Source organism: Vigna umbellata, chromosome 7 (genome assembly GCF_029865625.1).
Source record: "Vigna umbellata cultivar VRB3 chromosome 7, Vumbellata_1.0, whole genome shotgun sequence".
NCBI lineage: Eukaryota > Viridiplantae > Streptophyta > Magnoliopsida > Fabales > Fabaceae > Vigna > Vigna umbellata.
The window spans coordinates 12,196,595-12,215,284 of record NC_142171.1 but is presented as its reverse complement, the minus strand read 5'-3'; the positions used below and the strand labels follow the sequence as shown (position 1 = coordinate 12,215,284).

Here is an 18,690-nt window from a genome sequence, read left to right as displayed (position 1 = left end):
TATCGTCTGTGTCCATCATCTAATCGATTATATTGAACCTTGATTAAGAATTAATCTAGTGATAAAAAGTTTATTCGGTGCTTTTATCTTCGCTCTGAAATGTATATTGAAGATACGAATGTGCGTTAGAGTACAAACCAAGTTATTAGGGGTCATTAAATACGTCAAAGAAATAGTTGCTTTAGTAGACAAAATATACGCGCTATTTGATGAAAGTTAAGAAAGTCTAATTTCATTTTAGCTCAATTCAATGCAATTATGTTTTACAATAATATAATGGTATTTTACATTTTAAAATATTTTCTTATAAATTCATTCTTAATATTATGATAAATAGAGAGAAACATTTTTATATAAAATTTGAAGCTACTGATCATTTGAAATAGAGATTTATTAAAATGGTGATTCAAATTGCATAACATTGCCACTTGTTTCTGTTTATGTGAATAGTAATAGCATGTGCAATATGAAGAGGGAAAGAAACTAAGCACGTAAAAAGAAGAGCCTAACAAGACATTGCTTTCTGCTACATAACTGTATTATTTCTTATTCTTGTTCTTTGTTTGAAGTAGTGCCAAAACTAAAAAGTGTTTAAAAAATTCCCTGGCTACCGTATCTTAAAAGAAGAACCCACCGCAGTCTCTACACTCTCCAAGGGTCAAGAACCATACACATTATATTAAGAACCCATATATATGTAAAAGTATAAAGTATAAATACAATCTCATTGCGCATGCAAGGATTATAATTTTATATAACGCCTTTTGAACTTCAAAGCTGCTTAAGATGAAATTCCAAAAAGGATATTTTTGGTATGGGCTCCACGCATGACTCTCAGTTGGTACCCAGAAGCCACACCCCAAGCGGGAACCAAATTAAACCCATAAATTAGCCTACACTCTCTTTAAAGCTCAAACTTTAGCTGATGCACAACGAGAATCTCACAAGTAACGAGAAAGAACGATACTCCTAACCTTTTCACGTAAATTATAAAAACAACTTATTAAAATCAGTGTTTCAAACATTAATTAACAGGCTAATAATAAAAAATCAGTAATCACGTTTCAAATGTTATGAAAAATCATAATAAATATTTTATAGGGACCCTCGTTGAACCAGTTAAGACCTGATTCAATCATGAAATCCGATCCAACCAGTATTAGTAAACTTGTTGTAATAATTAACCAATATAATAATTTTATCCTCCTAAATATTAAAAAATTTGTACTATTTCAAATACATAAGAGTTAAAATAAAATATGTTATCGTATTATAGGATTAATTCTAATTCAGTGAGAATGATAGTAACATACCAAGGATGGAAGAAGTCAGTGAAATTAAAATCTTTTCACAAGATATAGTCGATTTTGTAAGTACATATTTTACAACCATATTATTTAATTAATTATTATTCTGAAATAATTTATTTAATAAATTATACTCATACTTATTGTATTCTCTACAAACTACGTTTGGCCTAATCATTCACCTCACCATTTTACAACAGGTATCAATATATTACAACAAGGATCAAAGTAACATGGAAGATTATACAATTTTAAGTACAATTGGTATTTATTTACTACAATAATTACTTTTATTATATTAGGTTTGGTTTCTCTTAAAGGTCTATTCAAATTCTGGAATTTTAACTCTTTTACTTGTATTTTATTTATTGTGATAGATTATCATTGGATTAAAAACTATTTGTATTTATATAAACTGATTGATGAGGCTAAGGGAGAGAATATTACTTTTACACTCACATCAAACTTATCTAATGAAAATTGAAACAATTTAAACGGCTAAGTGTTTTATATTTTGAAAATTTCGTTCTTTAGCATTTATTGCATTTAGCAAGTTTTGTTTTTTCCATTTCTTATCATGATTTACGCGTTTTGCTAAATTATTTCATGCTTTACGCCGTTTGCTCTTGTTTTCTTCATCTCTCTCGTCTCATCATTATCAATTATATACTTTTCAAGAATAGATCTTTAGTTAATTTAATGTTATATGTATGAATTTATTATTTTAGTTCCCAATTATACCATAATTTGTTTAATGTATGCTTTCTAGAACGTATTCATGGTAGTTCTCATTGTTAATAAAAAAAATCGTGAATGACATTATCAGAGTAAGTAAATAAAGTAACCCTAAAATGACTAGCACATATAATATCAGAGATTAATTATTGAGAAAATATTTGTATTTATCTAATAATAATAAGATGATGAATATGATAATGATGCAGTATCTCCTAAGAGATAATGTTGAGAGAAAAGGGAGAAAAGTAATTTTTAATTAAAATAGACAATAATAAGTAAAAAAAAGTTTATTAAAATATAAAAGTTATTATTGACATAAAATTAAATAAATTATATATATAATCTATTTAGAGTTAGAAGTTTTTAAAATAAATTATTTTAAGATATTTTATTAAATGCTATTATGATGGTTAAACTATTTTATAAGTTATTCTATACAAAAAATAATAATAAATTAATCTAAAATGCTCATTATTTATATCTATATTTAAAATAATGTTCTTTCTGGCATAATTAGTAAAGTTTTGATTTAATTTCCTTGGGATATATGTCTCTTTAAATTTTATTGAGCTTGTCACGTTGAAGAAAATCTAAACAACAATACAATACTTCCGTAACGCTAAATTTTTGCAATTTCACTAAAATTAAAGGCAATCGATTGACTATTTAAGATTTTTATTATGTGTATTGTGAATACGATTAAGGGCGTGTTTGTTTTAAAAGAAAAAAAAGTTTATTCGAATGCAAAATAATTTAGTTTTAGTTTTAGAGATTTAAAAAATATAAATGAATTAATGTTTCTTTACAATCACTTTTAGAAACTATTCTTAAAATTACTTCTTATTATTAAATTCTATATTCTTGTCAAGTTATAACTCTTTTGGAAAAGGAGTTTTTAAAAGCTTGTTCATAAAGAAAATATAATAATTATTTGCATGAATTTAGATAAGATTGGTTCATTTTTTAAACCTTTCACATTAGTATATTCAAACGATAAATAATATATTTACATTTTATTGGAAAAGTATACCAATAACTTTTACATTACAAAAAATTCGACTTTTAAATATTATATAATTAATTACTAAATAACTAGGAATATGTTTACATCAAAATAATATTATTAGATCAAAATACGGAAGTGAAACTAAACTCAAAGTTTTAAGTTACGGAATTTTGTAAATCAAAATAATATTAAGAAAAAAAATATTATGTTAGAGATTTTATATATCTTTAATAGAAATATAGTTGAAATATAAAATATAAATGAAATATAAATTTTACCAGACAATTTGAGATTATAAAGTTGAGTTAAGCATAAATTTAGGTGTTAAAATTGTTTAACATTTATCTTAGACAAATTTATTAAACTTGTATTAAACTCTCACAAATATGTAATGTGAGACTCGATATATTTACGAGAATTAGTATAGAATTTGATTGATGTCACATATTAAAAAAAATTATTTCGAAATTTATTCTTTCTGACCTCCAAAATCTACTCAAATAAACAACAAAAAATTTATCTTGAAATCCTCTCAAATTCATTTAATCACTCTTCTCCAAATCCATTTAAGTGAACAAGAACTATGTGACTAAGGTGTTAAAAGATAATTATTACTTTTAAATTTTAAATTTTATTAAACCAGAAAAAATTAATTTAAAAGTTAATAAAAAAATATGTATTAAATTATTTACGTTTTTATTTTTAAGATTTTTAATATTTTTTTTTAATTCTAAGTGTAGATAAATTTCAAATTTAAATTACAACAATTTAAATCCCTTATCTATAACTATATATATATATATATATATATATATTATATATATATATATATATATATATATATATATATATATATATATATATATATTAAACGTTATTTATTAAATGACTTTTAATATATGAGCAGAAAGAGATTAGTCATTAAATAAATTTTAATATATATTTACTTCATTACAATTCTTTTAATGATTTTTCTTCTAGTGAAAAATATATTAAACTATTATCAAATATTTATATCTATAAATTAGTAATCAATATTATTTCATAAACTGTGAAATATTGTCTAAAAAATAGTTTCTGTAAGTTAAAATATTAAATATATTGATTGCGTTAACAAAAGAACATTAATGTAAAATTAAACATTATAAATTAATAAATTTAGATTTCAGAAATTTATAATAGTCAATATTTTAAATTTTAATTATAATTATCTACTTAATAAACTGCTTTTTGGATTAATGATGAAATATAATTAATATTTACATACAATATAAGTTTAATTTAAGATTTTTTTACGTTATAATATTATTAAAAATAATGTAAAACTTTTAAATATTTATCTTTTATAGTTATTTCTTAAATTCATTTTGTAAATACCAATGTGAAAAAATATTTGTAATTTCAAATAAAGATGTTCTCATGTGATTTGAAGTAAGTAACTTAATGATTCTTATTGAATATTTTTTATGATAGTAACAAGACAAGATCCACATGTAAAATATTTATTAATATAAAATCCAAGAGAATGGTATTTTAGATACGATGATAGTTTAAAAATAGTAAGATTCGATTATTTTAATATTAAATGGTTTAGTTATAAATAGTTTTGTTATAAACGAATTTCATTATTTTAAAACACATCATCCCTCTAGAAACCATTTTTCTAGAGTTTTCTACCTTCTCTCTAAATGTTTTAACTTCTAAGTCATCTGTTTGACGATCAGGAGGTGCCTAGACGACCACAAAGTCAAGGCCTACAAATCCAACCGATCAATTTCTGTTTTAAAGCAAGTAAGTTTCTACTCATTTTCTTACCTCTTTGCTTCGGTCAATGATCATGCATTTATCGTTTAGCTCTCTTTTCTTGTTCTCGGTGAATTTAGAGTTCTAAGAACTCTCTCCGTTTCCAATTTGGTATCTCGTAGGTTTGTTCAGGAATTTCTTGCGTTTCAAGCGACTGGCGGGACGTTTCTGTGGGTTAAGCTATTATTTTGAGGTAAGGAAAACTAGACCTTATCTTAGTTGTGTTTGTAGTGTAAATTTAGTAATTTTATAAATCTTAGAAGTTTTAGTAAAAATTGGTGTGTTGGGTTAAATTTGACGTATGTTAAATTGGTGTTTCAATGATATGGTGTTATTGTAATTGGTATGAGGATGTGTTTGCTACTGTATACTTTTTTAATTGTGTGTGATGAGGATATTTTATGGTTTGAAATAGAATTCAAGTGGTTGTGAGAGTATTGGTCAAGTTAATTAGACTTTAAGTTTAAAAGGAGGGGTTTTAGGTAGTGAAATGTAGAAATAGGTATGGGGATGTCATGGGATCTATTTTGGTACTATCATGAGGTAATTTAGAACTTGTTAGGAGGGATTATATGGTTAAAAACTATGTGAAATAAAAAGGGTAGTTTATAGGGGTTGTTTTCAACTGTTTTTGGTGTTAAAAGAGGGAATTGAGTAGTGAAATATTGAGGTAAGTGGTCTGCACTATTTTGGAAGGTTATATGTATGTTATCACACCTATTAGGACTTGTTTATGTGTTTAAACCAGTAAAATTTGTTATAAAATGAAAAATGACTTCATAGGTTGAGATTTTAGCACATTTTAGAGGTTCTAAGGGGTGAAAATGAGAAGTAGGATAGATGGGAGTATTATGTGGTTTTGGAGTGCACTAGCAAGTGCAATTGGACTTGTTTATGCAGGTTGCAAATTGATTTGATGGTTTAAAAGAGTAGAAATGAAATTGCGTAGCTTGTAGAAGTGAAAAATGGGTTTTCGAGTGTCAATCTGAGCTACAACAAGGTTCTCTAAGTTTTGTAAAGTTCTGGAGGGTTCTAGGGGTCTTTAGAAGTTGAGCTAGGGTCCCCAAAGTTCAATTCGAAGTGGTTTAGTTGTTGTCATACCGTTGGCCGGCATAGTGCTGGGCGCTAGCTGACTGGTTGGAGGTCGCTAGGCGACATGGTGTGGTGTCGTTGGGCGCCACTAGACTGCACTGCAACATTTTTAGGGAGTTTTTAGGGTTCTGGATGTCCATTTTGGACGTTCTTTAGGTCGTTTTAGGGGTTTGTGACCCTTCCGGAGCTGTTGATGAGGGTTGCAAAGCTGTTTTCCTTACCTACATATGATTATCGAGATGCTATGAATAAATTGTGTTATTGGGTGATTTCTAATGACTTGTATGGTTGTTTCTATTTCTTTAATGTATGATCAGTAGTCTCGTGAATTGGTGTACTATGTGAATGTGAAGTGATATCAATAGTTTCAAAGTTATGAAGGTTAGTTGCAAGGTGGAAGTTCTTGGTGTGGTTTCAAGTGTGTTAGAATGAATGTAGGGAGCTCAGCCTTGGGGGTTATCCTGAAACTCTAATGGTCTTTCATTCTCAAGTAGAGAAGATTGACACATATGGTGAGAGTAGCATGAGGTCTTAGTCTTGGGTGCTTTCAATATGATCCAAGGCGTGGAACAGACTAACCTTGTGAGAGTGGTAGGGTGAAACCCATTGGAAATGGCTTTGTAAAGCAGTAGAGGTCACCACAAGTGCACAACCCGCCATAGCTCGACAATCATTCTAAGTCCGGATAGTCCATTCATAATAGTGTATTGCATAAAGTGTTTGGTAATTGTGTTTTGATATGTTTGCATTATGTATAATGTTTAAATAGGTATATATAAAATTATTATTAATTGTTTTGAATCTAGCTTACCCTTACTTATGTGTTGTCTGTCTTTGTGTATGTTTTCTCTTTTGTGATGATCACCTTAATGGTGTGAGCTTAGGGAGACATTTTTTACAGTTGTTCCAGCAAAAGGTGATGGTGAAACAGTTGGGAGGTCATATGATTCTACAAGTGTAGACTTTGTCTTTCATAAAAAAAAATTCTTATAGTAATCAAATATCATATATGTAATATTTATTTTAGTAGTATTTTACTATAAAAAATGAGATGTTACAATCGACGTTCAAACCAATGAAATAGTTTGGATCAATATAAGAGTAAGAGAATGTCATTATGACAGTGTGTATTTTTTCTTAAAATATTTTTTAACCACTTTTAAGTCAATAATGCTGAATGAGCCTTGTTGAGCCATGCTACTTAGTATATTTGTTGGGTCGGGTATGTATATAAGCCCTTCAAGCTCGGAAGCTTGATTAACGTAAAGAGAATGCTTGTTGTGAATGTAACTGACCATTTGGTCAAGTTGTAGGCGACTTTATTTTTACAACTAGATTTGGTTGTTTGGTCGGATTATTTGTGGTCGTATTTGCCTTTGCAGGTGCATTGGCCATTTGGCCAAACTGTATGTAGTAGTGTTTTACTTTGCATGCGGGTGGTTTTCTTTGACCATGGATGCTATTTTGATTACTTTTAATTATTAATGTGGACAACATCTGATGTCATTTAACTGAGCAAGCTTTATGTTGTCGACATAGGCAGACTTTGTGTGTGTTGCCGACTTAGGTAGGCTTAGGTGTCGTCTTGGCAGGCTTAAGTTGATGCTATTATCTACGTAGGTTAAGGTGCAACCTAAGCGGGCTTAACTTGTGCTACCGTCTAGGTAGGCTTGAGTGTCGCGTTTGTAGGCTTAACTTGTGCTACTATCTAGGTAGGCTTGGATGTCGCATTTGCGGGCTTAACTTGTGTTACCGTCTAGGTAACTCGGGTGTCACGTTGTGGGTTTATGTTACCATCTAAGTAACTCGAGTGTTGCATTATTGTGCTTTTGTTATTGTCTAAGTAACTTTGGTGCCTTGTTTTTTGGCTTATGTACCATCTAGGTAACTAGGGTGCCACATTTTATGGGATTGACTTTATGTTATTGTCTAGGTAACTAGGATGTTGTTTTTGCGGGTTTGACTTTATGCTACCATCTAGGTAACTTGGGTGTTGTGTTTGGGGTTTTCGTTACTATCTAAGTAACTTGGGTGCCACCTTTGCTGGCTTAACTTGTATTATAGTCTAGGTAATTTGGGTGCCACATTTGTGAGCTTATGGTATCGTCTAAGTAACTCGAGTATCGTGTTTGCAAGTTTTTGTTACTGTCTAAGTATCTCAGATGTCATGTTTGTGGGCTTTTGTTACTGTCTAGGTAACTTGGGTGCACATTTATGGGTTTATGTTACCGTCTAGGTGACTCAGGTGCCACGTTTGTGCACTTAACTTTATGTTATCGTCTAGGTTAACAAGGGTGTCGTGTTTGCGGCTTAGCTTTATGTTACCATCTAGGTAACTTTGGTGCTCCATTTGCGAACTTTTATTACTGTCTAAGTAACTCGGGTGTTGTCTTTGCGAGCTTTAACTTATGTTATCATCTAGATAACTTAGATTTCGCGTTTACAAGCTTAACTTAGTACCTTCTAGCATTCACTTTTGAGGTTTTTATTTTAACAAATAAAGATATGTAAAACAAAAGAGAACTTTTATTGTAAAAGTAAAGTGTATCTCGTTAAAATCTTGTCAGTTAAAAGCCAACTTAGGGACAAAATTCAAGCAAAGGAAAAAAAGCACACACATCCTCATACCTTCAATTGTAATATATCTTTAGGTGTGTGACATTCCATGTCTCTAGGATGAGCTTTCTTCCAAGCTCCTTTAGCTTGTAGGCATTATTCTTGAGGGAATCCAATATGCGATATGGCTCGTCCCAATTAAGTGGAGTTTGCCTTCTACTTTGTCTTTACAAATTTCAACTTTCTTTGCTTTTGCTTTCTTTCTTTATGATTATTTTCTACAAAGTTATATGGTGTATGATTGTGGGAACCATTTATGTTTTAGAGCATGCTCAGAGGGAGAGCTTTTATAAGCTTTTATTTGAAAGTGATTATTCTCTAGTTTGTCATTTTTTTATCAACTGAGTAGTTCTTTTGATTCTTAGAAAGAGATGGTGTCGGTGCTTGCATTTTTGTACATATATTTAATTCAAAGTTTGTCATATTTTTCATGAAGGAAACCATTATGCTGATAAGTAAGCTAATTTAGCTTTTATTCGTAAAAAACAATATAAATGGTTTGATGTTTTACCTCCATGTATTTATTTATATTTTTTCATAATAGGTGTATTTTGCCTATGTTTCATGAAGTATGAATTTTATCATGATTTGGTGTAGTCTCTTATGCTTTATATTCTTTTATTTTATTTTTTCTTTCTAATAAATTTTCATGTAATAACAAATGATTGATAGACTTGAATCTAATATGACCTTATTAAAAACATACGCTCGTGATCATAAAAAAAACAAATATTCACATAAAGGTACTTAAACATGCAAATTTCTTAAAAAATCTCATGCAACTAAAACAAAATTGGCTTAAGAAAAGACTAGAAAATAAACTTACTTCTTAAAATTGTCCAATTGATTGTGTTGTTTTCTATAACAAGAGTTATAAAGTGAACCAGATTTGAAAGAAATAAATGAATGTCAGATAAATGACAAAAAAATTTAGAGAAAATGTTTTAAAGAAATAATAAATTGTTATAAAATAAAGTCTTTTACTAAAAATTTTATTTATATTTTAACTTTTTAATAATAAAATATTTGAGTATAATGTATAGAACTATTTCTACTCTTAGACACGATTTTATAGATATCAGATTTTAACTTTAAAGAGACTGTAAAACTTGAATAATAAAATTATTAAAAGGAATTACTTTATGTTTAATGCTCTTATTTTAAATTTTGAAGCAGGCGCGTAGTATCTTGTCACGTGACCATGATAAGGTATGAATCGCATTGTATCATGCAAGAAATGGAAATAGAATAAAATAATTAAAATTTCATCACCCAGACCACACCCATACTCTTTCAAATTATAGACATAGTTGTATTAAAAAAATTGTTTTATTAAATACTTTAAAAAAATTGTTTTATTAAATACTTTAAAAAAAATTGTTTTATTAAATACTTTAAAAAAAATTGTTTTATTAAATACTTTAAAAAAAATTGTTTAAATATACTGTATTTTATGTTTTTATTTTTCTAAACCTTCTAAATATATGTTGTATTTTTGTTATGCAATTGGTTAGGCTTGATGATTTTGACGTGTCTTTTATATAATGTTAGATTGATTCTAACAATTTCATAGAGAGACAGACGTTAGATATATTTGAGGTTGATGAGATTCTCCCACATGAGTGTTGCCAAAATAGTACTAATTTCTGAAACATTTTAATTTTGGATTTTGAAATGTATCTTCTTGTCTTGCATCTTAATAATTGCAAACAAAATCAAACCAGAATCAGAGTACCCTATTATATTTCCTTTTTCTAATTTCGTCGAACTTCGTGATTTTAAAGTGCACACTATTTTATATTATAAAGTTTTCAACTTAAACCACCTACTCTATCTCTATCATTACTTCATCATCTAGAGTCAAAATCCATAGTTTTTTTTTTCTCATGCCATATCTGAAGTATTTTTCCACATTACTTATTTATAAGAGATAATTCTAATTAATTCAAGTATTTATTCAACTTTACGTTGACATATTGTGAATTGTAAGAATACAATTTGAAAATAAAGATTCCATTGTAGTTACCACCCACTTCACGTTAAAAAAGACAAATTATTAATTACCGAGAGAGCCTTAAATTTAGTTAATCTATTTACTAAATATTTTTTACCACTTTAAAATGAATATTGGCTTCATATTTATGATGTAATTTCTTTTCTAAATAATTTTTATGTTTATTTAATTAATATTCTCATGTATTGGTGAGACGGTCAATCTTGAGAAAAAAAATGTTTTGAGATTAAGTAAGTTTAAATTTTTAATAAATTTAAATGCTTTTCAATTGATTCTATATTTTTATTAAAAGGATTGTTTGATCTATTAGTCTTGAACATTTAAATAATAGAAAAAATGAAGTTATGAAATCTTAATTTATCAAATATTATTTTCATATGTATTTACGTGGTTGATTTGGTTTTTATTTTAGTACTTAATTTATAAAATAAAGGATGCTATTTTTTTATAAAAATAATTAAGATTCAAAAACTTTTATATTTTGTTGTTCCACTTCATGATGTTTTGTTTTGTAAAATCAAACTATAATATCTCCCTACTTGATGACACTGATTTAATTAAAAAATATAATGATTTAAAACCTTTAATAAGAAAATTTGGAGAAAGAAAATAACAATTACGTCATCCACCCTTAGTAAGACTGAATGAGAAAAATCAATAGACAAATAAAAATACTCAAAATTATTATATAATTAAACTAAATATTAATAACAAATTATCACATCAATATACATTAATTAATCCCGTGTATTATTATATTACTATTATAAAAATGAAAGAAAAGGAAAAATAATAAAAATAATTCTACCACTCTACTAAAAATAAGAATATATGGCATTTTAGGAGACAAATCACGTTCGTTTTGTTTTATTAATAAATGTATAACTTTTATTCTTTTTCTTCTCTGCAAATTAAATATATAACATAATAATATACATTTGATTTAAATACAAAGAAAAAATTAAAATTAATAAAAGAGTTAGCATAATAAAAGAAGAGGGTGCAGATTTCCCAGAAACATTAGAATAGTGATGGTTTGACACTTTATATATTGTAAAAGGAAAAAAGTTATAAAAAATAAATTATTGCATTTGTAAAATAAATAGAAAAAGAAAAAGAGTAATGAGGAATTAAATGAATATAATGTGTATGTTTACTCTCTTAAGCGGTTTTAAAGCAAAATGAATGAGATGCGTGCGTGCATGTAAGGTAGACGTTTCTGTATGTCGTATAAAATTAATGAGAAAGAAAAGAAAACTCCAAATATAATTTATTTATCTCCCTTAAACGTTATTCTTAATTCATAAAAGAAAACAAGTTGGCATGGTGCACAGATATTTTAAACCAAAAGAACAAACCATATAAAGAAGTAGCCATGATGAAACCAACCACCAAACAAAGTTTCACACTTTCTTCTTCTTCTTCTTCTTCTTCATTTCATTTGCTTATTTCCACGTTAACATCACTCTAAACATGGGAAGAGATCTCTCTCAAACTTCAAAACTCAGAGCCTTCACAAACTCCTTCTCCCAGATGGAGAAAGCCCTAAACGAGGCCGTTTCCAAGACCTTTATGGGCTCCTACTTCAAGTTGGAACAGAGGAAAAGTTGCTTCACGAGGGAGCTTCGTGCTGCCATCGCAACTTTTCTCACCATGGCTTACATCATCACCGTCAACGCCACCATCATCGGTGCCTCCGGCGGAACATGCTCCGTCGCCGACTGCTCCTCTCCGGCGGGCCCGGACTGCAGGGTGAAGCCCAACGTTGGGTACGAGAGTTGTCTTGCCAAGACCAAGAGTGACTTGGTTGTGGCCACTGCCGTTTCTGCTCTTGTTGGTTCTGTTGCCATGGGCCTGTTGGCTAACCTTCCTTTGGGCCTGGCTCCGGCCATGGGGCCCAATGCTTACTTGACTTTTAATTTGGTTGGTTTTCATGGAACCGGGTCAATGTCGTATCAAACTGCATTGGCTGTGGTTTTGGTCGAGGGTTGTGCTTTTCTGTTTATATCTGCCGTTGGGTTGAGGGGGAAGCTTGCCAAGCTCATCCCTCATTCAGTGAGGCTCGGCTGTGCAGCCGGGATTGGGCTTTTCATCGCCTTTACGGGCCTGCAGTCAAGCCTTGGCGTTGGGCTTATTGGGCCCGACCCTTCCAACCTGGTTACCATCACGGCCTGCAAGATCGTAGACCCAGAAACCGGGGCTTGCTTGGGTGGGAAACTGCAAAGCCCAAAGTTCTGGCTGGGCATGGTTGGCCTCCTGATTACGAGCTATGGACTGATGAAGAATATCAAGGGAAGCATGATCTATGGCATTGTTTTTGTGACTCTTGTGTCTTGGTTTAGGCACACAGAAGTTACTTATTTTCCTGACACCCCAGTTGGTGATGAAAGTTATGAGTATTTCAAGCAAGTGGTTGGTTTTCACAAGATCGAATCCACTGCTGGAATGATAAGGTTTAGTGATTTTAACGAAAAGGGAGTTTGGGTGGCTTTGGCTACTTTGTTCTACGTTGATGTGCTTGCGATCACTGGGACTATGTACACGATGGCAGAGATTGGTGGGTTTTTGGATGAAAAGGGGCATTTTGAAGGTGAGTACGTGGCTTACATGGTTGATGCAGGAAGCACGATCGTGGGTTCTGCATTGGGTGTGTCGAGCACAGCAACATTTGTGGAATCATCGGCTGGTTTGAGAGAAGGGGGTCGAACTGGACTAACAGCAGTTTTGGTTGGGTTCTTCTTCTTCTTGTCACTGTTTTTTACTCCTCTCTTGTCTAGTGTTCCTCCTTGGGCTATAGGACCTTCACTTGTGATGGTTGGAGTGATGATGATGAAGGTGGTGAAGGACATAGATTGGAACAACACCAAGGATGCAGTGCCTGCTTTTGCCACAATGCTCCTCATGCCTCTCACATATTCCATAGCAAATGGGATCATTGCTGGGATTGGACTCTACATTGCTCTCAGCCTCTATGATTATGCTGCAAGCATTGTACATTGGTTGAGGAAGATGAGGAGAATGGTGGCCAAGGAACAAAACCAAGTTTCTGCTACTGCAGCAGTGGAAATAGTATGACATGCTTATTATTACACCTTCTTGTTTATTATAGACTTTGGATAACATAGATATTAGATATTCAGTGTCATGCTACGTATATTTTAGCGCACAAGTAGCCTCAACTTATGCTCTGTTTTGTATTTATTTAAGTTCAAGAGTAAAATTTCTCGGTTCATATCTGCCTTGATCAGTATATTCTATTCCCCGTTTCTCTCTCTCTATTTTTCATACACATACTTTTTAGGAAAATGTTATTTGGACAACAAAAGTTTGACACAATTTTGACAACGGCGACGTGGCAGCTGTGCATTGGCTCAGTGAACCGGGGTGAGGGGTATTTTGGGTTTTTTCTGGTTTGTTTTCAATTCACTGAGCCAATGCACAGCTGCCACGTCGCCGTTGTCAAAATTGTGTCAAACTTTTGTTGTCCAAATAACATTTTCCTACTTTTTATATATTTTAAGGTAGATTTCGACCTAATAAGTTTTTTTTTTTTTAGATTTAAGTAATGTAAAACCATAGATTTTTGTTGGAGGGTTTTTTTTTTCTTTTTGCTCGTTCTCTGCGTTATATGACAGTAGTGAATAAGTGAACCACCCTTCCTCTTAGTAAATTTTGGGAGAGATTTTAAATTCTTCATATACATTAATCAATAGATTTTGTGGTTTTAATTTCTTCAAATAAACTTAGATAGAATAAGATATATACAATTTACCTTAAAAAACATATGTGATCTTTTTCGGTCAAACTGTAACAAGATTCAATTAATTAACGAGCGTAAATTCTTCTAAAACATACATTATTGAAATTTATCAGAGCTTTCTATACTGTTTATATTTCTTAAAATAAAATGACAAATAATAAATATTTGAAATGAGTATTTTTTTTATGAAATATAGGAAGTAGAGAAAGCTTTAACAATTATAGTTAAAAAGTAAGCAATATTTGCAACTTTATTCTTTTCATTTTTGCAATGAAATATATATATATATATATATATATATATATATATATATATATAATAAGAAGACAAAATATTTTAGAACCTTATACCATCGTTAATAAAAAAAATTAACTGTACAATAACTTTTAATTTACATTAATAAACTATAACATTAATATATAATTAAATTATTTACATGGATACTGTTTGTATATAATTTATACATAATTTTAAAATGTTTTTAGAATTTATTTCAATGCGTAGACTTAACGAAACACTATAAATTAAATATGAACTTAATAATAATTAAAATAATCATTTAAAATATTCAATAAGTATTTTACGTAAATAAATAATTACTAATATTAAATGTTTTACATAAATAAATAAATATTGATTACGAGAAACACTTTATACCTTATAATAACCTTTTCTTTTAGGTGAGGAACTGATATTGAAAAATAATTTTTTATTTACAAGTTTGACCCATTTATTATACAAATAGATTAGTGTACAATCAATTTAAATGTTAAATTTTAGTGCCCAACTCAATACTTACATTATATTATAACTAATTTATATTATCATTTAAATAGTTATCATTTCTCTCATATACAAAATTTAATAACTTTTCAAATACAAGAAAAAACATTTATTACTAGATAATTATACAATACTAATGCAAATATATGAATTAAAACAACATAAATTACACTTCCAATGAAAATGTAGCATGCTGATACAATAACATTTTTTAAATATTAACAAAGCAATATGGTTAAGATAAAATCATAACATATACGATTATTTAATGTGAGACAATCATACTTTAAACTATGACTTTTATAGGGAATTGTAGCTTAGAATGATATATGCTAGAATTTTATCTTAATCGTAATTTATATTTATTTGAATAAAGTTATTTTTTTTATTAAATATAGTGAAATTAATCTTTTTTATGTAAAAATACATACAAATACTTTATTATAATACGAAGAAAATATAGGTTAAGCCCAAAATACAAACTAAAGAATAATAACAAAGTAACAGAAGACAAGTAACTAAAGATAAAGGATAAATATAATATGTCTAATAACTTAAGATATCTAACACTCCCCTTAAGGTGGTCCATATAAATTGTATGTAGCAAGCTTGTTACAAATATAATTCTCGATTTCGTAAAGACTTAGTAAAAATATTTGTTAACTGATCACTTGAATTAACGAACTTAGTCTTGATATCTCTAGATACAATCTTTTCTTAAATGAAATGACAATCAATCTCAATGTATTTGGTCCTCTCATCAAATACAATATTATAGCTAATATGAAGAGCAATTTGATTGTCGCATATAAGTGTTATTTAAGTGGCATTTCTAAATTGTAGCTCTCTAAACAATTGCTTAAGCCAAACAAGTTCACAAGTGGCTAAGGTCATAATTCTATATTCTACTTCTGCACTAGATCTTGTCACAATATTGTTTCTTGCTTTTCCAAGAAATCATGTTACCACCAATGAAGACACAATATCAAAAAGTGGATCATCTATCAGAAGGAGACCCTGACCAATCAGCATCAAAATAACAAACAACTCTTGTATGATTATTGAAATCATATAAAAACATTTTTCCAAGAGACCCTTTAATGTACTTTAATATATGGATGACTACATTTCAATGATTTTCACATGTGGAATTAAGAAATTAGCTTACTACACTAACTATAAAGGAAATGTTAGGAAGAGTAACTATAAGATAATTCAATTTTTCAACTAATCTTCAATTTTTCAGACATAGGCTTCCCCTGATTTGGTATGAGTTTGGTATTATGACCCATGGGTTTGTCAACAAATTTTGAATTCATCAACCAGTTTCTTCCAAAATATCCAATGTATACTTCCTTTGAGATATAATAATACCATTGTTGGATTGTGTCACCTCAATACCCAAGAAATATCTAAATTTGCCAATATCTTTGATTTGAGAATGGTGACAAAGATGTTATTTCATCTAGGACATGGTTGCATTGGTTGTAAGAACAATGTCATCAACATATACTATCAAGTAGAAACATCCATCACATTGTGTTATACCAAATTGTTGAAAAATGTTGCTAAATTTTCAAAACCAAGCTCTAGGAGACTTTTAAGCCATATAATGATTTGCGAAGATGACATATCAATCCAGAAGACATCCCTAGACAACAAATCCTAGAGGTTTCTCCATATAAATCTCTTCTTACAAATCTCTGTTAAGAAAAACATATCTCCTTGCTATACTTTCAACAATGTATCTCCTTCTTCAAATGACCAAAATCCTCCTTCACCAACTCAACAATGTCAAAACACACCAAGAACATTTTTTACCAACGTAACACCAATCTTTGTTCTTCACGTTTCTCCTTGTTGAGACAGATTTCAAATAAAAAGGATACAATTGGAACTAATTAAAATGATGGGGCCAGGAAAAATATAACAGGGTGTAGAAAATAATTACCAAAAGGTGAAATGAAAGTGGAATAAGACGTAGGCCCAAAGGCTTTGTAATGAACTTAGCCGAACATTGTGACCAGAACTTAATGTTAGTCAAATTCTTTTTACACTTCCAAATCTTCTTCCTCTAACTTCGTAAATATAAAAATTCGTTCTAAAGTCATTTAAAAAAATACATTTTAGATGACAAAATTTAGAAGTTAAAAGTAACTTTTGAATTTTGTAAAAGTTGAAATTAACTTTCGAATTAAAAAATAAAGTTAAGATCGTACAATCTAGAATTAAAAATAACTTTGAAAATTAGAGATAAGAAAAATAATTTCTAGATTATACATTCTAAAGTCATTTTTTATTTTTGGATTATATAATTTTAGAAGTTTTATTTTTTCTAGATATAAAATCCAAAATTTTTCTTTAAGAAAAAAATATTTCCCAGATTATGTAATTTTGAAGTTTATTTTAGTTTTTAATTATACACTCTAAAAGTCATTCTTAACTTTTGAATTATCCAATTAAAAATATCAAAATAAACCTTTTATATTTATCGATGGATGAAAAATATGGAGATGATTGAAAAAGTTTGCCTATATGTTATTAAATGCATTGAAGAAAGGTAAGCTTACTTTTTGTGAATAATTTTACAACTCCTTTATGAATTCCTAGAACATATTCCACTCTGCTATTCTGGGAGAAATCCAATCAATTAGGATCCTAATTCTAGGAACACTGGACATTAACAATAAGCTCGAGTAAGAACCAAATGATCATAAATCTCCAACTTCATCATTGATTTGATTCTCACATATGCTTCTTCAACATCCAACTCATGCTCAAAGGGTTGATCATGAAAACAAAGAATAGTAGGTCATATTGAAGATGAGAAATCTCACAGCAGTAATTCACACCCCCAAAAATTCTCTACACAATTCTGGAAATGCATTTAATTAAATAAAAATAAATGCATTTATTATTCTGAAAAATGTAATATATATGTTTAATGTTCATTACATAAAGCGACATAATTAATAAAAAAATACTTAATCATTTTTTGAGTTCTAAAAAACACGTAAATTTAACTTTTATCCTATTCTCTTCTGATTTTTTATTATTCAAAACCACTTATACATAGAATAAATTTATGTTTTGACTTATAAAAAAATTTAGGTTAGTTTTAATTCCTCCAAATTTTTAATTTATTTTATTTTTAAAAGACTAAATCTACGTCTTTAAAAGATGTATCGGACAGTGAAATGAATATTTAATATCTCTTAAACAATATAAAACTATTAAAAGTCATCCGGACAACTTCTATTGTTCATTTTAAATATTCGGCATAAAAAATTGAAATTTGGAAAACATTGTATTGACAAAAACCAAAAAAAGAGATGCTGCTTTTCTAGAATTTAAAAATTATTTAAAATATAAAGAAAATGAAGTTTAATCTAATTTAATTCTACAAAAATGCGCTTGTAATACAAAATTTACGTTTACAAATTCCTAGTAATCCATGTGGAATCTTGAACGTTAATTATAAGTCGAATAGATCAGGAGACAGATTGAAACGACTGGAGACTAGCTGTTTCAAGAAAAATTGAAAATGACTTAAGCAAACAAACATTGGCAG

General features: G+C 29.2%; 1 protein-coding gene across 1 annotated transcript; it reads left to right on the top strand.

Moving 5' to 3' along the window:
• The first annotated feature begins 11,879 nt into the window (after positions 1 to 11,879).
• Positions 11,880 to 13,808, top strand: LOC124842060 (adenine/guanine permease AZG2). Its single transcript, XM_047318471.2, has one exon. It carries the CDS (start codon positions 12,050 to 12,052, stop codon positions 13,649 to 13,651), a length of 1,602 nt encoding a protein of 533 aa, XP_047174427.1. The 5' UTR covers positions 11,880 to 12,049; the 3' UTR covers positions 13,652 to 13,808.
• The last annotated feature ends 4,882 nt before the right edge of the window (positions 13,809 to 18,690 follow it).